General features: G+C 48.9%; 1 protein-coding gene across 5 annotated transcripts; it reads right to left on the bottom strand.

Moving 5' to 3' along the window:
- Window positions 1-8,940: 8,940 nt before the first annotated feature.
- Window positions 8,941-24,744, bottom strand: Dnaaf8 (dynein axonemal assembly factor 8). Of its 5 annotated transcripts, none has more exons than XM_075941906.1 (10): window positions 24,321-24,744; window positions 22,764-22,923; window positions 21,297-21,434; window positions 19,247-19,714; window positions 16,795-16,912; window positions 14,534-14,675; window positions 13,034-13,180; window positions 12,717-12,800; window positions 10,258-10,522; window positions 8,941-9,842 (listed from the first exon to the last, which is right to left on the bottom strand). In XM_075941906.1, the coding sequence occupies exons 2-10, from the start codon at window positions 22,869-22,871 to the stop codon at window positions 9,825-9,827; spliced, it is 1,488 nt and encodes a 495-aa protein (XP_075798021.1). In that variant the 5' UTR covers window positions 22,872-22,923; window positions 24,321-24,744; the 3' UTR covers window positions 8,941-9,824. The 5 variants fall into 5 exon arrangements, with proteins under 5 accessions (XP_075798021.1, XP_075798022.1, XP_075798025.1 ...); XM_075941907.1 differs by having other exon boundaries at window positions 24,601-24,713; XM_075941910.1 differs by lacking the exons at window positions 22,764-22,923; window positions 24,321-24,744 and adding an exon at window positions 21,103-21,154 and having other exon boundaries at window positions 21,297-21,330.
- Between the last annotated feature and the right edge of the window lie 63 nt (window positions 24,745-24,807).

Here is a 24,807-nt window from a genome sequence, read left to right as displayed (position 1 = left end):
ATCCCAGTGTCTATCACCATAGCTAGCGCTCAGCAAAGGATGGACCCTATGCTGCTGTTTCTCTGCCTACTTAGTGAATTCACAAGCCTGTTCTCTGCTGACTCCAGGCTTAAGGAACTCCTATCCCCAGGGCTCAGTGGGGACACACCACTCGTAACCACCATCTCAGAGGCAGCATATTGCCACACAGAGGTTGAGACATTACTCATGAAACAATAGGCTGTGAAGTTTCAGATGAGCTTCGGGCAACTTGGCAAAGCCCATGGTATTTCAAGAACACGTGCCCTTTGGCTCAGCAGTTGCGTTTCGAGGAACGGGATTACACAACACTGCTGGTCATAGCATCAGGGCTGCTCCATCAGTCTTGGCCTCAAAGGAGCTAGCCCGCACTCTTCCAGTCTGTCACCGGCTGGATGTCAGTACTAACTTCCCTGTTGTTAACCAGGACATTGCCACACGTTCCCTAGAGGAACACAAGTGTGTAAAGAGTGTCCTCCACGGCTATCCAGTGTCATAAAGGGTGGGAAACAGTCTGTCTATCCAAGCACAGCAATGTCATGAGGATAAACAACCATGGCTATTCTGAGCAATTAGCACAAACAGGAGGTTTCTTAGCAAAAATAACTTAACAGTCGCTGGGCCAAAACTAAGGTTTCAGCTGGAAGTAGGTGAAGCCCGACTCAGTCTGCGGCTTGCATTTCTGCTATTTTGGGTTTTGCAGGGTGGTTTTAAGATGGCAGAAAACCTGACATGAGAGGAATGAGGCACTCAGATCGACCAATGTGTAGTTTCGTTTGTTCATTTTAGAGACAGGATTTCTTTGGGTAGCCCTGGCTGGCCTCAAACACACAGAATCTGCCTGCCTCTGACTCCTGAGTGTTGTGATTAAAAGGCGTGCGTCATCACCACCCGGCTCAGTGTGCAGCTTCTAAACAAATAGGTCAACGGATGATTGTTAGACAGTTCAGAGTGAACGTCCCCGTTCATCAACCTGAACGAGGCTAAGAGTGCGCAAAAGTCTGTAGCGGGGCACAATTCTCTCATTCTAGGCTCCAGACAAGACTCAAAGCAGCACCGCCCAACCCAAAGAGCTCGCGGAGCCTCCTCCAGCCGGCATCGGCGCGCGGTGGTCTGGGAAACGTAGTCCGGTTGCAGGGTCAGCCTAAGTCCGTCACTTCCGCTTCTGGAGCCCCTAGCGGGGCGCAAGACTGACAGCTTGGGAGGAGATCAAGGCCGAGAACCTGTGGTTGCCGAGGGAGGAAGAGGCGGAACCTGGGCAGACCTGTTGCCTGAGGCCAGGTCCAGGAACCCTGTCTGCCTTGTGAGCCACTCTGCTGATTCTCAAAGGCAGGAGACTGGACCTCTGGGTTAGTACTGGGAACTAAACTAACCTGGGCCAAGAAATGTGAGTGCCGGTTCCTACTTGAGTGCCTAAAACTCGGCGTTGTAGCTGTTCTTTGCCTATAGAGGTAACTACAGTTTTACTAAATTAGACGAATGGATTTTCTTTTGGGGGGGATAGGCGAGCTCGAGACAGGGTTTCTCTGTGTAGCTTTGGCTGATCTGTTTTGCAGACCACGCTGGCCTCGAACTTGTAGAGACCCATCTGCCTCTGCCTCCCTAGTGAGTGCTGGGATTAAAGGCTTAAACCACCGCCGCCCAGCATGGGTTGACGTGTGTGGGGGGGGCAATGTTTGTTTCTTTGGTGGTGTGCCTCAGGAGCAATCCACCTTGTTTTTGTGCCTTGTCCTGGGACTTGTCAAGACTAGGAAAGCTGGACATGGAGCCTCAGGCATCCGCCTGTCTCTGCCCCACTAGTGCTGGCATTGCAAGATAGGCCCCTCTCTCTCTCTCTCTCTCTCTCTCTCTCTCTCTCTCTCTCTCTCTCTCTCTCTCTCTTTCATTTCTTTCCCGAGACAGGGTTTCTCTGTAGCTTTGGAGCTTGTCCTGGAACTAGCTCTTGTAGACCAAACTGGCCTCAAACTCACAGAGATCCTCCTGCCTCTGCCTCCAAAGTGCTGAGATTAAAGGCATGTGCCACCACTGCCTGGCTAGGTTAGAGTTTATTAAGAAGAGCATTTACAGAGTTGGAGAATGGCTCAGTGGTTAAAAGAACTCTTCCAGGGGACCTGAGTTCAATTCCCAGAACCATATGACAACTCACAACTCTCTGTAACTCCAGTTTCAGGGGATCTGGTATCCTCACACTGACAGGCATGCAGGCAAAACACCAATGTACATAAAAATAAATAAAATGGCCGGGCGGTGGTGGCGCACGCCTTTATTCCCAGCACTCGGGAGGCAGAGGCAGGTGGATCTCTGGGAGTTCGAGGCCAGCCTGGTCTACAAGAGCTAGTTCTGGGACGGGCACCAAAGCTACAGAGAAACCCTGTCTCGAAAAACCAAATAAATAAATAAATAAAATGTTTTCAAAAATGAGGAGACTTTACAGCCGGGCGGTGGTGGCAGGCGACTTTAATCCCAGCACTCAGGAGGCAGAGACGGGTGGGGGGGGGGATCTCTGAGTTCAAGGACAGCCTGCTCAACACATAGAGCCCACATGCTAGGGCTACGTGGTGGGACCCTGTTTGAGAAAACACTTTTGAACGTAGATTTAAGCACAGATGTTAATAGGCACTCAGGGAGGGCACACACCCAAGCATGGGTGTGGGAGTCTCACGGTACAGTCATACTTAAGTGTCTTAGCAATAACCATAGACAGTCTCAGTGGCTTCTGAAATTGTGCTGTCCACAGTGATTCTAAAGGAGGGTTTTTGGGGGAGGAGGGAGAGAATGAAATCATAGAGTGGTTCTTGAGGTGGATAGGCCTTAAATAGGATTGTGACCTAGTAAGGAAAAACTGTGGGTCACAAGGCTACAGGGACTTAAGACATCTCTTCCTGTAAATGGAGTGGCCTTAGAAAATTGCGTGGTTATAGCTGGGGAAAGGGCTGTACTTTGCTGTATGTGCTTAGGCGTCAAGCAGGGTGCTTTTCCCTTTCAGCATTTTGGTTTGAAATGTCTATGTGGAAGGAATATTGTCTTTTTAAAAAATATTTATTTATTTATTATGTATACAATATTCTGTCTACATGTATGCCTGAAGGCTGGAAGAGGGCAATGAAAGACCCTACAGACCCCCTCTCAGAACTCGCAGTTAGCATGCTCTTGTGAGGACGTCCTGTTCCCATGAGACCCTCAGGACCTGCAGCTAGCCTGCTCTCATGAGAACATCCCGTTTGCTTAGGAAAACAGGATACCTGTAGTCAGCACATATGCCAAACTTGGAATATTAGCAGTTTACAAAGGGAACAGTTGCCCCTATGAAAGACCCCAGCTTAGCTGCTGTTACGCCATTCTGCAAACAAGATATCTGTAAAATAGGATATCTGCGAAGCAGGATATCTGTAAAATAGGCCATCTACAAAACAGGATATCTGTAAAATAAGAACAGGATATCTGTTGCCATACATCTGTGCTGGGAGAGGAAAAACCATTTATGCCCCTCGCCTCATTTCAACCGACCAATAACCACGCTTCTGCTTCTGTAAACCCGCTTTTGCCGCCCTCTTTCCTATAAAAAGACCTCCCAGTCTGCAGGTGCGCAAATCCTCCGAAAGACTTTGCCGCCCGCAGGTACCTGTGTTTACCTAATAAACCTCTTGCTGATTGCAGCCTATGGTCTCGGAGTGTTTTCTGGGTCCCGGGGTCTTCACTGGAGGGAAGGTCCTCTCCGAGGGTCTTTCAGGCAACAGACCTTATTACAGATGGTTGTGAGCCACCATGTGGTTGCTGGGAATTGAATTCAGGACCTTTGGAAGAGCAGGCAATGCTCTTAACTGCTGAGTTCTCTCCCCAGCCCCCAGGAATATTGTCTTCATGTAGGTGATCTTCACAGCGTTTTTTGTTTTTTGGGGTTTTTTTGGTTTTTTGTTTTGTTTTTCAAGACAGGGTTTCTCTGTGGCTTTGGTGCCCGTCCCGGAACTAGCTCTTGTAGACCAGGCTGGTCTCGAACTCACAGAGATCTGCCTGCCTCTGCCTCCCGAGTGCTAGGTTCACAGCGTTTTTTAAAATTGAGCCGGGTCCCCTCCTCTGTTTCTGAGTGCATAGACCCTGGGCTTCCACCTAGCTCAGGAAAGGAAAGCAGAAAGAGGCTGAGCTGATCTGGGAAGGGACAGTCAGGGTCGAACTCACTGAGTCATGGGAATTGACCCGAGAGACCACTGGCTCTGGGCAGATGTTGGCAAAGGGATTTAGCATATGTTTCCCACTTTTTTGTTTGTTGGTTGGTTTTTTTCAAGACAGGGTTTCTTTGTAGCTTTGGAGCCTGTCCTGGAACTCACTGTGTAGACCAGGCTGGCCTCGAACTCACAGAGGTCCACCTGCCTCTGCTGCCCAAGTTCTGGGATTAAAGGCCTGCGCCACCACCACCAGGCCCATTTCCCACCTTTGCTTTGCTGCCAACTGGTTCTCCACATTAAACAGGCTGCTCAGCCACCATCCTGCCTCATCCTCAGGAGTAGCTGGAACACGGGTGTGTAACATCACTCCCAGTTTATTCTGAAGTTTTACCTTTTGGAAATGAAACCCTCAAAGGGGCATTTCCTACTTGTTGAGAACAGTCTACATGCCTGCTGGGAGAAGGAAACACTCACTGGCCCTAGGTATGCTTCCCTCGGGTATACACAGCCTCCTAGGCTCTGCGGAGTCTATGGGGAAGCCCAATGCTTGTTTTTCTCTTAGTCTCGACATCCGTCCTTTCTAAGGAAGCCTTGAAGTAGAGTTGAAGTGAGTTAGGGGCCTTTTTGTAGTTGGATTTTTCTTTAGGCCACCAACCAGCTTTCTAAATAAAGCCATGGAGATTTATTATTAATTATGAATCCTCAGCCTTAGTTTAGGCTTCTCCCACTGCCCTTTTAACGTAAATTTAACCTATTTCTACTCATCTGTTTTGCCTCAGGGCTTTCAACCTTTCATTCTGTATGTTCTACTTCCTGCCTCCTCCATGAATGACTGGCTGCCCCTGGCATCTCCCTGAGTCTCCTTTTCTTTCTTATATTTCCTCTGTCTTCTTCTGGTCCCTGTTAAGCCTAGATCCTCCCCCTACTCACTCTCTCTGCCCGGAAGTCCCGCCTATACCTCCTGCCTAGCTATTGGCATGTTAGCCTTTATTTAGACCAATCAGGTACCTTAGACAAACAAAGTAAACAAATGCAACACATCTTTACATAGTTTAACAAATATTCCACAACACCTTTTTGTTAGTATTGTCTCTCCTGACAGCATCCTTTCCTTCTCTCAGTCCGCTGTCCTTTATTCCCAGTGCCATCCCTGTCAACATCATTTCATATGCTCATGTGCACACGCTCATTTGTATATGTAAACACAAGTTTCAAGTGTACCGCTGTGTATAAGACTTAAAAAATGGATGTCTAAAATAGCAGAGACTCATGAAAGAAATTTGAAATGGGATTAGAGCTGTAATTCAGTAGGTAGGGTGCCTACCTAGCATACACAAAGGTCTGGGTTAGATCCCCAGCACCCTACCGACCAGGTATGATAGAGAATGCAGGTAAGATTGGCGCTTGTGAGGTCGAAGATGGAGGATCAGAAATTCAAGGCTTTATTGACAACATAGCCAATTTGAGGCCTGCCTAGGTTACGAGACTGTCTTTGGAGAAAAAAATATCTACATGCATGCCTTTAATCCCAGCACTGAGGAAGCAGAGGCAGGAGTATCTTTGTGAGTTAGAGACCAGCCTGTTCTACATAATGAGTTCCAGGACAGCCAGAGTTAAACAGAAAGACCCTGTCTCCAAATAAATAACAAATTTTCCTACCTACACTCAGGAATGGTGAACTGGAGATTCAGTGAGTGACTTAGCAACTGAACTGTTACCCACAGTACATACTGCAGATTAGCCTGTAAAACGAAGCCTAACAGCCACTCAGTGTATTGTAGGCAATGTAGTCCTCTTCTCGCAGCCTGAGGTCTAGAACTGAGGCCCCTGGAGCCAGTCTGTGACGGGCATTATGGGCAGGTAGTTCTCATGTTGGCTGAGTTCAGCTGCTGAAGGTGATATCTTTCCCACTCTTGATTCACCTGATATGGCTGTGCAGGGATGATGGGTCCCATGCCAGCCACTGTGTCTCATTCATTCTGCAGTACAGCCCCAGTGTGTGGGCCAGGCTGCCCTGAGACGAGAGCCTGACGAACAATACATGAAGCACTCCACAGCTAGAACTTCTCCAGAAGCCACCAGGCCAAAACTTCTGATGCTGCCAGAGTCAGTGCAGCAAACCTGACCTGAGAATATCTTTGAACTGACTCTGTGTCCTGTGGCCACCATGAGGACATTGCACAAATACTTCCAGTGTACCCAGGGTATAGAGTAGGAAGGAGGATGCATATGTCTCCTGTGTTGCAGACCCCATAGCCTAGTGGCTTCTGTAACAGAAACCTCTATAGAGTCAAGATGTTGGGAGGGATGAAGGACCTGGTGGAGAATCCATTCACACTTCCAGCTTAAAGTGGCTGCTAATGCCCCATTAATTGAGCCCCATGACACTTTCCCTCCTTCCTGCTCCCTCTCCCTTTTTTATTTCTTCTGGTTTTTCGAGACAGGGTTTCTCTGTTCTGGAACTTGCTCTGTAGACCAGGCTGGCCTTGAACTCCGGGGTCCACCCATCTGTCTCCCAAGTGCTAGGATCAAATGTGTGCGCCACCACACCCAGCTTTTAAGTTGTGTTCTGAGGTTCAAGGGGACATGAATTTTGGGGGGATTCTTGGCGCTGCTCGCTACCGCACAGTAAGAGATGTGGGTGCTTATACTATGGGGTTTGTGTAGCTGGCCCATGACTGCTGCCCACCAGCACTCTCTAGCCAGAGTCCCCTCCTTCCCAACATTACAGAAAGAAAACGTGGGACTTGTTCAGGAGCCAGTGAGGAATTAGGTGAATTTGGGGTCCCCTTTGCAGATTTGGAGCTGCTATGTAAAAGGGGTTGCCTGGGTAGAAATACTTTCCCAAGATCTCAACCTCCTGGGAAGCCTGGGGATTGAGCACCTGTCCCTGGAGTGGGGAGCCTGGGTTGCCTTGACCCTCATTATCCTCTTCTCTAAGCCTCGTTGGCCTGTAAGGTGAACTTCTGTGATCAGTCCACACCCATGCTTGGGTGAGTGACTGAGAGCTGATACAGACATGTGGTAGTAGTTACTGAAGTTAAGAGGCAACTTTTGAAGCTGTGGAATTCTGGGATGTTCCATCCAGGTGGTATGTCTGTTCCTCATGGCTGAATACATTTTTTAAAACATTGCAAAGGGACTTCCATTCCCAGCACCCACATGGCAGCTTGCAAGTATAACTCTAGTTCCAGACACATAGACACATACATATATGCAAAATACCAATGGACATAAAATTTTAAAACAACACATTTAGTGAAACTGGAGAGATGGCTCAGTGGTTAAGACATTGACTGCTGCTCTTTTAGAGGTCCAGAGTTCAATTCCCAGCACCCATATGGTTGTTGCAGAATATTTGTTTACACTGTGAAGATGTGTCTTTGCCAAGGTGCCTTATAATTGGTTTAATAAAGATCTGAATGGCCTCACACCTGGGTTCCAGGCCCATAGCTAGGCGGAAAATAAGTCAGGAAGGACTTCTAGGGACAGAGAGGACTCTGGGGGAAAAAAAGGCAGGGTCACCAGCCAGAGGCACAGGAAACAACACTGGCAGTAGGAGAGATGAAGTATGAGCCACGCCACAGAATGTAGATTAAAATAAATGGGTTAAGGAAGTTATAAGCACTTGTTAGGAATAAGTCTAAGCTATAAAAACAAGTCTAAGCTATAGGCCGAGCATTTTGTAATTAATAAAAGTATTTGGGTTGGAGAGATTGCTTGGTGATTAAGAGCATTGACTGTTCTTCCAGAGGACCTGAGTTCAATTCCCAGCAACCACATGGTAGCTCACAACCATCTGTAATGAGATCTGGCATGCAGGCACACATGAAGGCAGAATGTATACATAATAAATAAATCTTTAAAAAATAAAAATAAAAAAAAAGTCTTACTGTCATTATCTGGGACATGGTGGCTCATGGGATCAGATGGCGTTTTCTGATGTGTAGATCCATCTATGTGCAGACAAAGCATCCATATACATAAATCTTATTTAAAAACCATTTATGTGTGTGCATGTGCAGGAGGTGTGTTCCACCGTGTGTATGTGAGGTCAGGACAGCTGGTCGGTTGTCTCAGGCAGCAAACACAGGCTACCAGACTTAGCAGCTAGTGCCTTTCCTGCTGAGCCACGCTTGTGTTCTCACCATCTCTCAGGACCCAGGGCTGTCATCTGGTCTTTCTTCACTCACATAATAAATCCCAGAACTTGTCCTGAACCCATGAGCTCTACCTGTTGTCTGGAGAATAGAGCTTTGTATGGCGTTTGTCTCCTAAACCAGCCTCAAGATCACTCAGGGGACACATGGAAACAGCAGAGGCCCCCGGCCATAAGCTAGCAAGGCTGTGCAGCCCCACCCTAGGTTCCTGTCTCTGCTGATGCCACAGGGAACAACAGTCTGACGGGCATGTGCATTTTTGGACTTCTCATATGGAGATCCCCCCACCTACTGGGGCCCTTCCTGTTCGTGGTCCTGTCTTCACCTTGTGGCCTTGTCATTCTTGATGAGGAAACCCGAGGGTTTCAGGTGTTAGGTGTTTACCATAATGGCACTTAACCTGGGACCGTCAGTTTTATAACCCCCAAGACCCCACCTTTAGAGTCCTTTTGTACTTGTCTTCTCAGCCCCTCTGGTCTGCGTGCTCTTCTGAAACATGATGATGTTGCCCAGGTGGGAGATCTCGCTTTGGACCCAGGTCTGCTTACCCACTACCACCCTCCTGCCTTCTCTTAAAGCCAGTGATTGACAGGCACAATGAAATTGCAGCAGAATTTATTTCCTATCACATGAGGCACTCTCAACAGGTTTTCTACCATTAGTGGGGTGGGGTTGAGAGAAAGAACATTTAGTAACAATGAGGTGCTTTTGCTCTTGACGGCTAAGGCTGCCCTGGAGTTCAAGCAAGGGATCTCTGCCCTTGGGCAGGGCAGCCTGGCCGCCTTACAGGGAGGCTGCCTGTGGCCTTGGTAGGGGCCTGTCTTGCATGTGGCATCTAAAAAATATATCTTGGGGTTGGGATTAATGGCAGTCCCTGTGACTGTATCAGACAGGGTTTTTGGATCAGGATTCTGGGTGTGATGCTGGCTGCCAGTGACAACAGCGATCTGTCTGTGATCCTGTCACAGGACCTGTCTTACCTGTCTTGTGTGGGTCAGGACTTGGCACTGAGATCCTTGCCTAGCAGCAGGACACCTGGCAGTAATAACGCCCCCACACCACAGCTGAGTGCTAAAACATTTGTCAGATGCCAAGTATCCTTCTCTGCCACCCAAACCCTACCTTGGTAGTGGTTTCTCTGTTCTTCCATGGAGGGAGAAGACAGGGGAAGACTCTGGGTGGCAGAAAATCAGAGGGGCTGAGAAAACAGGTACAACAGACCCGAAAGATGGAGCCTGGGGTGGAGTGGATGGGGGGAGGGGAGACAAGTTTTGCAAAGTAACCAGGTGGAGGAAGCTCAGGTGTCCCCCCTGGGGTCCAGGCCTCAGCTGGTCACACAGCTTTCATTGATACCAAGGAGGGAGAGTGGGTTCCACTGCATTTCACACAGCGTGACTCCTGGTGTTGGAACTCCTGGTGGGTGTGGTGTTTCATCCAGACTAGCAAAGATGAGTGTCACCTTCAACTTGAAATGACCTGGAGCCTATGTGTGCTTTTGTATCTGGGGTAAAAAGACAGAGAAAGCAAATTTCAGTTGTTTCCCCTTTTTTCAAAAAGTACATTAAGTCTGCATGAGTGTGGACATGTGTGTGTTAACTTACGTACATGAAATACCAGAGATCCAGGAACCCGGGGACCATTTCTTTAGGAAACTATAAATGCATTTAAATATGGGAACTGGAGATGTCAGCCTAGTGTTAGGAGTAATTGCTTAATATGCATGAGGCCCTGGATACAGCTCCCAACACCACCACAACAAAAAGTTTAAATATGCTTAAACTGGCTGGGTCAGGTCCAGAGTGAGTGTCTCAGCCCCCTGAGGCCCATGCTATTAAAACAAAGGCAGACTGTAGAGGGACCATGAGGGCTGTGTAGATAGAAATCTGCCACCCCTACCTTCTTTTCGGGTCCTTTACCTGAGTTGAGTATAGTTGGCCCATAGCAGGTAGCAGCACCTTTCTGGCTGGCTGTGTCCCAAGAGGGTCCCCTAGATCCAGGGCATTCTGCTTCTCAGCCCAGAGTTTTATGTGTTTCTTCCTCCCAGTTTGTGTTTCAGCTGTGTCTTCCGGGGCCTGGGCCCTCTGGCCTCCAGGACGGTCACTGGTAGACAGGTGGGATGGACCAGCCCCCTTCCGAAATGCTCTTAGCTGTTGGAGAAGCTGGCTCTTCCCAGTACAGTCCCTGTGACGCAGGAAAACCAACCTAAGGCCTGGTGCCTGAAGGCCAGACCTCCCAACACTGAGAAAGGAGGAGAGCCTTATGTAGTTTCAGCTCCCGTTCCAAAGCAAGGGCTGGCTTCCTGCTGTCTGGCAGCCTCTGCAGTTCGGTTAGGAAGAATATGAGATGACAATCCTTGTGGATCTTTCCCTTAGCAATGGGCACTGTCCTGGCTAGTTTGTCAACTTGACACAAGCTAAAGTCACCTGAAAGGACGGAACTGCAATTAAGAAAATGCCTCCCTAAAATCCAGCTGGGGAGCTATGGGACAATGGTGTACCCTGTCACTTGTATTTTAAATAAATGCTGATTGGCCAGTAGGCAGGCAGGAAGTAGAGGCAGGGCAACGAGAATTCTGGGAAGAGAGAAGTTTCAGTCTGCAGTCGTGACCCAGAAGCAGAGGATGCCTTGCTGAAAAAGGTGCCTCAACAAGCCACGTGGCTAACACAGACAATAATTATGGGCTAAAATAAATTATAAGAGTTAATAAAAAGCCTGAGATACTGAGTTTATAATTAATGTAGACCTCTGTGTGATTTCTTTGGGACCTAATGACTGTGGGAACGGGGCAGGACAGAAAAGTCAGTCAACACTGGGGGGCATTTTCTTAGTGACTGATGGGGGAGGGCCCAGCCCATTGCAGGTGGTGCCATCCCTGGACTGGTGGTCCTAGGGTCTGTAAGAAAGCAGGCTGAGCAAGCGTGAGGAGCAAGCCGCTAAGCAGCCCACTCCACGGCCTCTACATCAATTCTGTGTGAGTTTGGTCATGGTTGTCAGCAGAGCAGCAGTCGCCCTGACTAAGCCAGGCATCGAGCCTTTGCCAGAAGCTGCACGAACACAGTGACCCCCCACCCAACAGGAGAAGCAACAGAACAAACGTTCTAAGAAGGCTAAATCCGACAGAGGGAAAGGTCTGGAAAGCATGTGGGCTGACAGTGAGACAGGGGACTGCCATGAGTCTGAGGCCAGACAAGCTACTGAGTGAGACTCTTGTCTTGAAAGGGAAAAACAAAGCTATTGACAGAGATGTTTTAGGATAAACATCCTCCACAGATGTATGGCTAATTTCCCATCTACACAGAGGGAATATTTTTTGTTTTTTTTTTTTTAACTTTTTTTTTTTATTTAACTTTATTATGTTCGTTGGTGTGAAGGTGTCAGATCTCGTGGAACTACATTTTCAGACAGTTGTGAGCTGCCATGTGGGTGCTGGGAATCGAACCTGGGTCCTCTGGAAGAGCAGTCAGCGCTCCCAACCGCTGAGCCATCTCTCCAGCCCCCCCAGAGGGAATATTTTTAACATCCAAATCCTGGGCCACCCCGTAGCTGTCATCAACAGCATTTCCCATGCACACTGCCTTGGAGTCCTGCGAGGTAGGAACGGCAGTTTTCTCCTATATTTAAAGGAAGGCATCAGGTCCTGAAGGGATGAAGCGATAAGCTGCAAGGCCAGTCGGAGTGTGCCCAGGTCTACTGCCTGGAGCTACAGCCTTCATAAGAGGACCTAGGCCTGGTGCCTGGCAGTGAGCCAACTAGCGCCTCAAAGCAGGGCTGAGAGGCATTCCAGCCTTGACTCCCTTTCCTTGAATGAGCAAGGCCTTGCCCAAGGGTGTTGTGGGAGGAGAAAAGAGGTGTCTATGGGAAGGTGCAAAGGAAAAACCAAGACTTCGTGTAGCTGCAGCTTTCCTGGGGTGCTGCTGTACCACAGGCTCTGGAGGGGAACCTCCCAACACTTCCCACCCCATCTTCCTGGGATGTCCCATTCGTGCCATACTCAGAGATCTGCCTGCCTCTGCCTCCCAAGCCCTGGGGTTAAAGGCGTGCAACAACACGGCCCAGCTGGACACTGCTCTTTAATCTACCAGCTCTTTTTCACATCTGGCTAACAGCTGGCCCTCCACGTTTTCTTTACCAGCAGCAGGAGCAAGATCAAGCTGGGTAACTGTTTTCAGAGGCTGGACTAAGCTGCCCTGGAGTGGGAAGCTTGATGTCACTCATGATGCCTAGGTATAGTAGGCTTGGCCACACAGGCTTCCCTATGCCAGGTTATAAAGCACAATACCCACTCCCATCACACCACATGCTGACCCACATGTCTAGGGGGCCCAGGGCACAGGGAGGGAGCTTCCCAATGGAGAGGGATAGACTCTAAGGTTACCTCCATTCCCAGGAGGATGCCCCCTGTCCTGGGTCTGCTGTCTCCATGCCTTCCTCCTCACTGTCTGAGGAGCTATATTCAGAGCTGGAAGTAGAAGAAATGGGCTCTCAGGATGTGCTTCAGCCACCTTGCCAGGCCTGCCTCTCACCTACAGACCTCCCTGGGAATCCAAGAAGAGTGACAGCCAGCCAAAGCTAAGGGGCCACTGGGCTTCCTGCCATTTCTGAAGGGAAGGTACAAGGTGCTCAACCCAGATGAGCTTTGCCTTGTGTCCCTCCTTCCCTCCTGCAGACACCGTTCTTAGCATTGTTCCATACCTCTCCTGGGACTGGTGCTCTTGTGGTTCGGATGGCTCCGTCTGACGCAGGTCAATGAAGATGGTGGGAGGCTCTGTCTTCAGCCTCCTACTCTCTGACAGCTTCTGCGCTGGCTCAGTTTGAAAGCCAGGCTCTGCTAAAGCACTTCTGCAATGGGAGGGGTGAGGTGGCCCTTCTATGTGATTCCTGCCACCTGCTGGGCAGGTCTAATCACTGTGCTCACAGCAGCTACTGAAGGTGTGTCTGTGGTGTGCGGGTAGGCACTTGGAACCCATCTGTTCTCTAGGGCACCACTGCTCACACAGAACTGTGCAAGTCTGATATGCTGTGTATCAGCTCAGCTGTTGGGCAGGCCTGTTGAAGTGTTCAGGAGGCTGAGGCAGGATAGAAAGTTCAAGGCCAGCCTAGGCAACTTAGCAAGACTTTATACATATACTTTTTGTGTATGAGTGTTTTGCCTGCATGCATGTTTATCCACTGGTATGACTGGTGTTCATGGAGGCCAGAAAAGGCATCTGATCCCGTGGAACTGGAGTTGCAGACAGTTGTGAATCACTGTGTGAGTGCTGGCAATCAAACCTGTGTCCTCTGGAAGAACAACCAATGCCCCTAACCACTGACGCATCTCTCCAGACTCTTAGCAAGACTTTAAAGAGAAAAAGTAAAAAGGTGACTTGGGATGCCACGCAGTGGCAGAAGATGGGCCTAGCATGTGTGTGGCCCTGAGTTCAGTCCTCATATGATAAATAAACCCTCAGTCTGTTCCACTCAGTTGGGAACCACTTAGCACAAGCTAAGTCACTCAAATAGATCCATAAAATGAAACCGTTTCCATCCCATTAGCCACGTTTCCAGTGCTTGGGAGTTGTGTGGAGCTGGTGGCTTCCACGCTGAAAAGCACAGGCTCTGCCCCTTTAGCTAGCCAGGCAGAATCCACGACAACTTCAGGGGGGAAAGTCCCCAGACCTCTGAAAATGGTTGCATCTGGGAAAGGCAGAACACTGGGCCTCAGGTGACCCCATCTCCAGCTTCACTGTCCCAGTTTGCTTCCCTGCTTGTCCAGGACAGGTGGCTGCCCACAGCCCTTCCATCTTCCGACCCAAGCCAAACTACAAAAGTCCAGGGAAAGGTTCCCATTGGCCTGGCTGAGTTCAAGGCTAGACCAATCAATCTGGTCAGAGGAGCAGGGTAATGTGATAATTCTGCTGTTCCCAGGGAAGTCATGTTGGTGCCAAGAGAAAGTACCTATTGTGTTAGGGAGCGAGACAGCTCTGGGGCTCAGTACACAGCTCTGCCTCTGATGACCTGGGAGAGGCATGGCAATCTGAACCCCAGCTTCCCCATCAGTAAAAATAAAGATAATGGAGCATTTGCCTACAAGAGTCCTTATTTAAAGAGAAAGTACATGCGGAGTGCCCCACCAGTAGGCCCAAATGACACTGCCTAGAGGCAGGCTGGTTCTAAAGCAATGGCTGTGGGTGTGGCTGGTGGAAGTCCCACCTGCTTCTGGCTTCCGGTTCTTCAGTGCTTTGGGGGTTGTCAGCAGATACCTTCTGGGTAGGGTTGCAGACTCTGGACTGAGTGGCACACAGGAGGGCCAGCTGCTCCAGCAGTATGTCCTGAGGGAGTCCAGTGGTGTGCCCTGGGGGTTGCCAGGAGAGGAGGTTGCTTAGCTCAGGTCTGCCTCTCAGTGGTTGAGCTTCAGCTCCTCTTGGCAAAGTCAAGGGATTGTCACATCTTCAAGAGAGGCTGCTACACTTGAGCCTTGTGACATAGGGTCTCAGGTGACCACAGTGAACAGATGTTTGTACTTTCCAAAAAGTAGCAAACAGGCTTATATAGATGTGTGTGTGTGTGTGCGCGCGCGTGCCTCTGTGTGTGTGTGTATGTGTGTGTGTCTCAGGGATGGGGGCACTTGGGAGTGAACCCAGGGCTTTGTGCATGCTATCAAGCATTCTGTCACAGAGCTACAACCCCAGCAACCGCATTCATCTTTTTACACCTTTCTATGAATAGACTTTGTTCACTGAGCTGAGTGCACTCTCTGATGAGCATGATTTAGCTAGAGCAAGATCCCTATTGAATAGCTGTTTCCAAGTTTTCAAAGCTTCTTTTTTTTTCTCTTGAGACAGGGTTTTACTGTATAGCCTTGACTGCCCTGGAACTCACTCTGTAGACCAAGCTGGCCTTGAAATCACAGAGATCCACTTGCCTCTGCCTCCCGAGTGTTGGGATACAGACATGTGCCACCACCGCCTGGCAATCTTTTGTTGTCTTACAGTGCACAGCAGTGAACATCCTGGGGTATGTGTTTAAACAAGAGATTTTCCAAATAGAATAGCTTCTCTGGTGGGAGTGGAAATCTCACCACTTGGAAGGTAGAAGAAAGATCAGGAGTTCAAGGCCAGTTTCAGCTACATAATGAGTTGAGCCACCTTGGACTACATGTCTCAACAAAATAAAACTAAACAAAAAGGAATAGTTTCATCTGAGAGTCATGAGCATTTAAAATAGAGACTAGGTCCTGCTGTAGCACCCTCCAGAGAGGTGCTCATGATACATTTCTGCCAACCTTGCAGAGCACCCACTCCACCACACCCAGAAGCTCTGCTGAAGCAGGAATGCTGTCACATGCTCATTAGTGGCACCACTTTGAAGTTTGAAGCAGGAGAATTGCCAAGACTTCCAGGCCAGTCCAGACTATCATGTAGACCTTGTCTTAAAACAAAAGTCAAGGTGATGCACACCTTTATATCAGCACTCAGGAGGCAGACACAGGCACATGCAAGTTCAACAGATCTGCCCGACATATCATGTTCCAAGTTCCAGGTCAACCAGAGCTAAACAGTAAGATGGCATCCCAAAAACAAAACAGGTAGGGCTGGAGAGAGATAGATCAGTGATTAAGAGCACTTGCTGCTCTTGCAGAGGACCTGGGTTCAATTCCCAGCACCCACACAGTGGCTCACATCTGTAATTCCAGTTCCAGGGGATCTGCTGCCTTTTCCTGGTGCATGCACAGATGACCATGTGGTAGCATTTACATGCCTACAGGCAAAACAATTATAAAGAAAAAAAATGAACTTAAAAAACCTTCTTGCTTCAAACATCCTAGTGGCTGTTAGTCTAGTGGAGTCTTTGGTCTGGAACTGGACATGGACACCTAGGCCCTGTCCTTGCTCCCCAGCTCAGATGTGCATCCACCTGCTCTTGGGGCCTGCATGAGTGGAGAGAAAGTGTAGAGCCTTTTACAGAGCTGCTCATAAATCAGGCGGTGGTGACACACGCCTTTAATCCCAGCACTCTGAGTTTGAGACCAGTCTAGACTATAGAGAGAGTTCCAGGACAGCCAGGGCTACACAGAGAAACTCTGCTCCTGTCTTGAAAAACAAAGAGAGCTGTTCATAGCAAGGCCATGAGCACAGTGAGAGTATGATGCTTTCAAATAGAACGAGCGTTTCAGCTGCCTGAAAGGGAGCAAGAGACAGGTTCTGCTTTCCCGCAGAAGAGGAAGAGGAACGAAGGAAGCTGGAGAAAGAAAAAGGGTGGACCACAGGGCAGGTAAGTTTGAAGGCCTGAACATGCCTGGCTGAGCAGGCATCCGTATGTATGATGAATGAAGTCTTTTGTAAGACTGGGCAGTGAGTGTGCTGAGGACAGTAAGGGGTAAGAGCCCTGCCCATTCCCTACCCCCGCCACTGAGAGGCTTGGAAGGAAGTACTTATGGAGATTCACTTGGACTTCTGTGGTGAAGGTCAGACCTTGGTTTTGGCAGCGGTCAGCTAACCACCACGCAGTTCTGGGAGCATTGTCACCCTGGCTGTCTTTTCGCCCTGGCAGACTCTGAAGGATGTAATCCAAATCCCAGCCTTCAAGTTGCTGAAATGATAAAGCTGGTGGTTACAAGGCTGCAGAGAGGTTCTGCAGTAGGAACCCCCACTTTTCAACAGCTGCAGCCAGCAGAGTATCATGAGTCATCCATCGTAGTGAGGCAGGCAAACATAGGAAACCATTTAGCTTGGGACAACCCCATTTAGTTTTGGTTGTCCGCATCCCCACTGCAATAACTCATTTGACAGTGTAGTTCCTTCACCTGCAGTGTACTAAACAGATGCACACCTCTTCAAACACTGCACTAGCAACATCAGAACTCCCTGCCATCCCTACCTGCATCTCTGCACTATGGTATAAATCTTCCCCGCTCAACTCTGTAACAATCAAATTTAGACAGTTTCCATTCAAGTGTATTCTCAGTATATCTAGGTATGGAGAAGATAGGGATTATCTTGCCTGAGCTGGTCTTGGGTGTTTAGGCAGTAAGGGAGAACTGTGCTCTACTAATCTTTTAGGGAAAACTCCCTATTTACTGCAATCTTATAACTGTGCGTAACTAGGCATTCAGATGATTAAAATCCAATGATTATGGGAAAGGGACATGTGCAGTAGGAAAAATATAGGATCTAATCAATCAAAATAGAGAACCATCTAAATTATGTCCCCTTAGTAGCCAGCCCCTCCTTCCTTTAGACCTCATAAAATGAAGTCCTGTTGATCTTGACAGGACTATTTAATTTGTTGTCACCTAGCTCCAATAAAGTTATTTTGCTCCTCTGGCATATCTGTGTGAGCCTTATTTTCAATTCTTTGGATAAGTGGCCAAGAGCCTGGAAACACCCACCCCAGACTCCAAACACCAATGGAGTGGTGCTGGAGTTTGGGTGTATCTAACATACTTGAATGCACTATCTTTTGTAAATGATTACACACTAAGCCCTTCCTTTAAGGTGAGACCTGCATTCTCCCCCACTTTGCCACCAACACACAGGGTTTGTGTAGCCTTGGCTGTCCTGGAACTCGCTCTGAAGAACAGGCTGCCTCTGCCTCCTGATTGCTGGAATTAAAGGCGTGCACTACCACCCAGCCAGACCTGCATTTCTTGACACCTCCTTCCTTAAACTTGTTTTGGGTCAATACTTTTGGGTGCAAAGATGGATAACCTGGAGGATCTCATTATAGCTGGCCTTGAACTGACAAGGTAGCCACGGATGACCTTGAATGTCTGACCCTCCTACCTTCACCTCCCAAGGCCTGGGATTACTGGCCTATATAACCACACACACTTTATGCATGCGAGGCAAGCACTCTACCAACCAATGCACATCCTGGCCTTCTCCTCTGTCTGAACTGTCTAGGTTCATACCAATTTTTTTTTTTGCAACTTTAAGAACCTTGTGGTTCTAGCAGGTGCTCAAACTGGAGAGCTTGGCCCAGATGGCTCTGTAGGCATAGCAGGAGGGTGGGAGCATGGATCTATGATGAATGCTTGAGTGAACCCTTTCAAATTTCTGCGGTCATATAGGTAAGGAAGAATTAAAGACACAAAGAGGGACAGAATGAAACTGCTGGCTTATGTAAACAGCAATAAAAATTCTTTGCATGTCTGTGTGCTCACATTCTGTAAGCTGTTAAAGAAAGCGGTGCAGGGGTTTATAACCTTTCCAAGCTAGGCTGGAGAGTCTTCCAATATGTCCACCTCCACCTGGAAGGAACTGAGTTTGCACAGCTAACCAGGGTATTCTTCATAGCCTTTGAAAATTCAACAAGTATGATTGACAGGTTTCTTTGCTGGTCAGTGGTCAATCACAGAGCACAGTTGTGCTGCCCAAGGCTGCCCACCCACTATAGTGGGAAACAGTGGGGAACAGACTCACCAGCCAGGACTAGGGAGTCACTGCTGTGGTTGCAGATCGACACTCCCAGCAGCACTCCTTCCTCTTCTGCAGTCTCTCACAGAATCACCTCTCCAAACTCCAGTCTTTGTCTCCCTGACTCTCCGTCTGTCGCCAGTTCTCACTAATGTACTTAGTCTGACTTGGACAGCTGTTCCTAGCGTGTGGGGTCTGCCCACTGTGAGGACTTCACTTCAGCAGCGCCTGCTTCTGTCTTATGCATGACTATACTCAGCATTCATGCTTGAGGTCATCTCTGTGTTCTCCCTAAAGAAAGCTGGACTTGTCTTCTCTGCTGTTATCACTAGTTCTCACTGAGGGTGAGTTCTGTGCCAGCCTTTCCACATACTTGCTGGCCAGTGGACCTGAGATTTGGGCCTAAGGTCTTAGAGGACAGCTGGTCCCAGCCTCAACAGTGTGGCAGGGTTGTGGCCATGTTGTGGGGGACTGGCCTGAAGGCAGGCTAGGCAGTGGACACACTTACCTTGAGTGAGAGCACCGGACACCCTTCCCGAGACTGCTCTGAGGATACTTCTGGCCAGGGTCCTGAGACTGCAGCCTGGCCGTGGTCACCACAGGCTGGGTTCTTGGAAGCCTGGGTCACTTTCTGAAGGATATCCTTCTCTATCATTCTCCTCCTCTCCCTGCGGAGGGTTCTGCACTCGTCAGTATCGGAGGGCTCTGTCTTCAGCTCTCCTTCCAAAGGAAAAGTGGCTTCTTCTCCCTGGGAAGTCCATGGGGGACTCTGGGATCCTTTGGGGTTAGACAGGCTTCTAAGGTTGCCTTCCAGCCAGGGTGGGTCCTCCTCAGCCTCCAGAAGAATAGGGCTGATCTCGACACAGCTCTGGCAAGACCAGCCAGGGCCTCTTCTTTCCTGAGGGGCCAAGTCCATCTGTCTGACCATCTGTCCACTTCTAGGTTCTACGGCTAGTCTTCCAGGAACCAGAATTGGCTAGACAAAAAAGGCATCATTGGTGAACACCTGCAAAGACATACTTTACAGACACGCACACACATGCAGGCACACACACAGGGTATCCATGATAAGGTGGAGGTAGACAAGAATCAGTTTTTCCTTACACCATGGGCCCTGGGTATAGAACTCAAGAGTGTCACATCAGGCTGAGCAGCAAGTGCCTTTGCCCATCAAGGCACCTCATGGGCTCCATTTTGAGCCCTTTTAGTTCAACAACTTGTCATGTCATATGGACGTTGCCACTGTTTCCAAAACGATTCCACCCCCTATTGCCCCTCTCCCAAAGGAGTTGGTAGTCCTTACAGAAAAGAAGAAATCAGTTCATGAAAATCGTGTCACCTAAACTGACCAGAGTCCTAGTTGTCTTTCAGATTCTCCTGGGGAGGACAGGGGGTGCTGTTTTATATCAGCGTCTATGAGGGCTGGGCTTCCCACAGTGTTTTGGTGGAGATGGGTCAGGTGGACTTCTTTAGCACACCCAGTTTGCCTCAACGATACTAGGAAGAACTGAGCAGAGGGCGGTTACCCAGAGCTGAGGGGCTCCTAGAGCCCAGTCTGGCCTGTAGAGATGCTTTGGCCTGCCAGTGTTTTCATTGGAAAGTATGTCAGTCACAGCCACATCAGAAGAGTTAACAGGTCTGACAGGCCTGGGTAGCTAAGAATAAAAGCTGCAGATGGGATCTACTGGGATAGCAATTCATTTTTATTATCAAGCCACTGATGGAGTTTTGATTTACTTATGATTTTATATGTATGCATGCATGTTTATGTGCACCATGTGTGTACAGGAGTCCACAGAGGCCTAAAGTGGGGCTGAAAACAGAGTTACAGTTGGTTGTGAGCTACCATGCAGGTGCTGGAAACCAAACCTGGGTCGTCTGCAAGAGCAACAAACTCTCTTAATTACTGAGCCTTCCTCTCCAGCCCCCTTCTTGAACTTTTGATGCTCCTGCCTCACCTTCCAAGTAGTTCAGATTACATGCTTATACCATCAGGTCTGGAGTAATCATTGAGTTTAGGTAGAGGTCTTGGTCTCTCTCTGGGCCGAGAGAGGGGAGGGGGGTATGGGCAGTTCCACAGACTGGAAGCCCAAGCCTGAGCTTCTCCCTCCTCCCCTGATTTCCTACTAGGGTAGCCAGCATTGAGCACTACTGTAATGACACTCAGACACCTCCCTTAGGCTTCCTGGGGGAGCACTTAGTCATGAACATTCAGCAAGCTTGAGTGGCTATGAATTAGTTTGGTTAGGGAGAGATATTTGAGACAGGCAGCTGTGACAATGGCCAGACAGTACAGAGTGTCTTGGAAGAAAACAAAAAGGGCAGCAGGCAGCAAAAATCAAATAGAAACCCCAATGTACTTACAGTGTTGGGAGGTGCCATGCTTATATGTTGAACACCCAAGTGCTAGGCTGTCCTTGGGGGAGGAAGAGGCAAAACCAGTGGTTTTAAGCATTTAGACCTACACTGTTGGTGGAATCCTTGCGAGATTTGCAATCACCAACCCCATGACCCCTCCAGGGTACTTAGCAGGTCCCCCAAGCCTGTGTCCCACAGACCTCAGGTGAAGAACTCCTCCCTACAGCAATCCAGATCCCAGACTCAAGAGGGTCTTCAGCCAGCTCCTCAGCCAGGTCTGGAATCAGGACGGGCTGGTTTCGCTGAAAGATGAAGGGTTCTTCTTCCTCACAGTCAGACTGCAGACAGACCAGGGTGGTTTAGAGAAGGCAGCCCTGCTTTGCCCAACCACCCAGGAGCATCTGGGAAGATCGATTCTCTTCAAAGGGCCACGTCCTGTGCTGCTTTCTGCAGCCAACCCCAAAACAGGCTCAGCAGCACCACCTCATACTGGTGAGATGTGAGCTTCCCTGATGCACAATTAATAAAAACTCAGAGACAGAAACTGGGGTTCAACCTTAAGGTCCAAAAAGCAAAATAGCCAGTCACTGGCTTTTACCTCGACCTCAGTCTAAAATGGTGATCCTGCCTTCAGGAATCTCAGAATGAGACTGTATCTGAGAGCTGTCTCCTCCCATTTAATAATCCTCTCTAGGGCTAGGATTAAAGGCATGCACAGCCCGGTTTCTATGGCAACTAGTGTGGCTACTGAGATTAAAGGTGTGTGTTACCACTGCCTCGTCTATAAGGCTGACCAGCAAGGCTGTTTTATACTCTGATCTTCAGGCAAGTTTTATTTATTAAAACATAAATGAAATATCACTATACTTCATTTATCACAGGCTATCCTCAAGATTTTGCATTAATGCTGGCAGTGAGTAATGGTAGTGAAGGGGTAGCTAAAGGGGAGGCCAGCTCATTTTCATATTGACTTATCATTTAACACAAGAGCCTTGGTTAGCTGTCTCTAACCAGAGAGGAGAGAGGCTGACACTGGCCTGCCACCTTACAGGGACTTCTTCGCAAAGCAAAGACAGCACTAGGGCACCAAGGTACTGTCATCGTCTACTTCTTTTGCCACACCATGCACTGGATAATGCCCGAGTCTTAGCTTGGTTATGTTCATCTTTGCAAATGCTCAGGTCAGGCACAATCAGTTGTTTTGCTTCAGAACCCTTGTTTTTCACTCTAAATGTCCTATGCCAACCTGAGTGCTGAGTCTCTGACCAGTGGATTACCTGTATAAATGACCACTGGTACTGTCAGTGACCCCAAACCACTTTAAGTAGCAGAATCCCTCCAGGACCATATCATGGTGTCCTGAAAAGGTTATTGCTCTCAGAGGTTGGCACTGGCCCTGACCTGACCCAAGAGTTGAGAGCAGCAAGTTGCAAAAACCACCTGGGGGTCAAGACCACTGCAGGAGAGTACATGAAACACCAATACCCATACTCAAGAGTTCTGGCAAACCCAGAAAGAATCCTAAAGGGCGTAGGTACCCAGAAGTAAACTCAGGGATTGATGAGAAAAATAAACCCTATAGATCAGAGGGGTCTGTAGAGAGGAGTACCCAAAACTGTCCTTGCCCCAGCTGGACAGCTGATATCCAGGAAGAAGCTCTTGCTCACCAGGGAGGAGTCTGAATCCAGGCATGGCAGCTGGTCTTTGGCAGCCTTAAGGATGGCATCCCAGGGAGAAACTGGCCAGGACACCACGTCTTTATCTTTGGATGTCATGGGGACCCAGGCTCAAACAATCATCTCATTATATACCATCATCAGAGGAGCCCTGTGGAACACACGGGGTAGACAGCAGTGTCTAGGCGTGCAAAAACAAACTAGCATGGGCAGCCTTTCAAAAGCCTTGATCATGGTGAAAACACACCTGCAAATTTCCATTTTCCACCAATTTCCTTCCGGTTCTGGAAGTTTATGTTACCAGGTAACAGGACTCTGTGTGTGTGTGTGCAGTGATGAGTGCACAGGAGCACATGGTGTTTGTACATGTAGGTATGTGATGCTTGCTGATAGGTGTGTGTGAAAGCAGAGGTGTATAAACTGATAAAATGATAGATAGATAGACAGACAGATATACATGACATGGACATATATGTTATATATCATATATATAAATATGTATATTTGTGGTGGTTTGAAAGAAAATGGTCCCCGTAGGGAATGGCACTATTAGGAGGTGTGACTTTGCTGGAGTAGGTGTGACCTTGTTGGAGGAAGTATGTCACTGGGGGGTTGGGCTTTGAGGTCTCCTATGCTCAAGCTACACCCAGTGACAGAGTGCACTTCCTGTTGCCTGTGGATCTCTCAGATGTAGAACTCTCAGCTCCTTCTCCAGCACCATATCTGCCTGCATACCACCATGTCCCACCATGATGACAATGGACTAAACCTCTGACACTGTAAGTCACTCCAATTAAATGTTTTCCTTTATAAGAGTTGCTGTGGTCATGGTGTCTCTTCACAGCAATAGAAACCCTAAGATACACACATGCATATGTATGTATGTGTGTATATCCTATAGAGGATATGGAGAGGTTGATAAGTAGTAGAGAGAGGTTGAATCACAGTTAAGGTCTGGGGATGGGCCTCTTTGGTAGAGCATTTGCTGGCATATATAATGGACAGGACATGAATCCAATCGCCAGCACTGAGAAAGGGGTTTAGGGTTTGGAGAGAAGACCCAGCAGTTAAGAGGGTCCTCTTCTGCTCTTGTAGAGTACCGGAATTGGGTTCACCAAATCACAACTACTTTTAACTTTAACCCTTGGGAGATCCTATGTCTCTGGTGTCCACTGGTATCCACACTCGAGTGCACATCCCAGCCTTCACATACATACACATAATTAAAAATAAAATAAATCTTTAAAAGTTTGGGGTTTAAGATCCATTATCCACAAGATTTTGCTAGTCATACTCAAATGAGTCGTTGGCTCAACCCCACCCTTTGTATCTCACCCTAAAAAAATTTCCTTGGACCTCAGTGGACAAAGGAACTTTAGGATTGTGGGGTGAAGGCCTAACGGACCAGGCTGATCAGCTAGCGGTGCCGAATCAGGGCGGCAGCAGGGAGTGAGTCGGGTCTTTAAGCCTCTGAAGCTTGTAGGCAAGCACAGATGCTTGGCGGTCCTGCACCGACAGCGCAGATGGGGACGCTTTTGGTATACCCACCAGCGGATGTCCCATAGCAGGGGCTCTGGTAGTGGGGCACCCAAGACTGATCGTCCTTTAGGTGCACAAAGCGGTGGCCGGGTTGAAAGAAGGGTAGACCACGGAGGAAAGAGCATGGCCTGGCTTAGAGGACCGAGAAGTTCACTGTTTCTCCTAGAAACCGGTTGGCTCCGCCTCGCCCCTCCCCGCCCCGCGCCAGGCGTCGTTGCCTAGGGGACGGGAGGCAGCAGGACAACCGTGCTCGTGCTAAAGCAGAGGGGAGGGTCGCACTGCCGGCCACCCGCAGCCGGGACCAACCCCGGGTACCGCCACTGGCCTCGGGTCGCTCCGCTCGTACACTTGCCCTGTCCCCGGCCGCACGAGGCCACCTCTTCCTCTTCTTCTCCGGGCACCGCCCTCCTCTCCGCCTCTGGAGCGGCTCCTCGTATCTGTCATCTCATTGGCTGCTGTGGTGGGCCAATAATAGCACGCTCGCCATCTTCCCGGA

The sequence above is a fragment of the Microtus pennsylvanicus genome, chromosome 11 (assembly GCF_037038515.1).
Source record: "Microtus pennsylvanicus isolate mMicPen1 chromosome 11, mMicPen1.hap1, whole genome shotgun sequence".
Lineage (NCBI taxonomy): Eukaryota > Metazoa > Chordata > Mammalia > Rodentia > Cricetidae > Microtus > Microtus pennsylvanicus.
The sequence above is the reverse complement of the archived record's forward strand: the minus strand, read 5'-3'. Positions and strand labels throughout refer to the sequence as shown.

Coding starts and splice junctions, on each gene's coding strand:
- Dnaaf8 (XM_075941906.1), bottom strand. CDS start 22,871: ATGACATCCAAAGATAAAGACGTGGTGTCCTGGCCAGTTTCTCCCTGG. Junction 21,435..22,763: donor TGGATTCAGACTCCTCCCTG/GTGAGCAAGAGC, acceptor GTCTGTCTGCAG/TCTGACTGTGAGGAAGAAGA. Junction 14,676..16,794: donor TGACCGCTGCCAAAACCAAG/GTCTGACCTTCA, acceptor GGCAACCCCCAG/GGCACACCACTGGACTCCCT.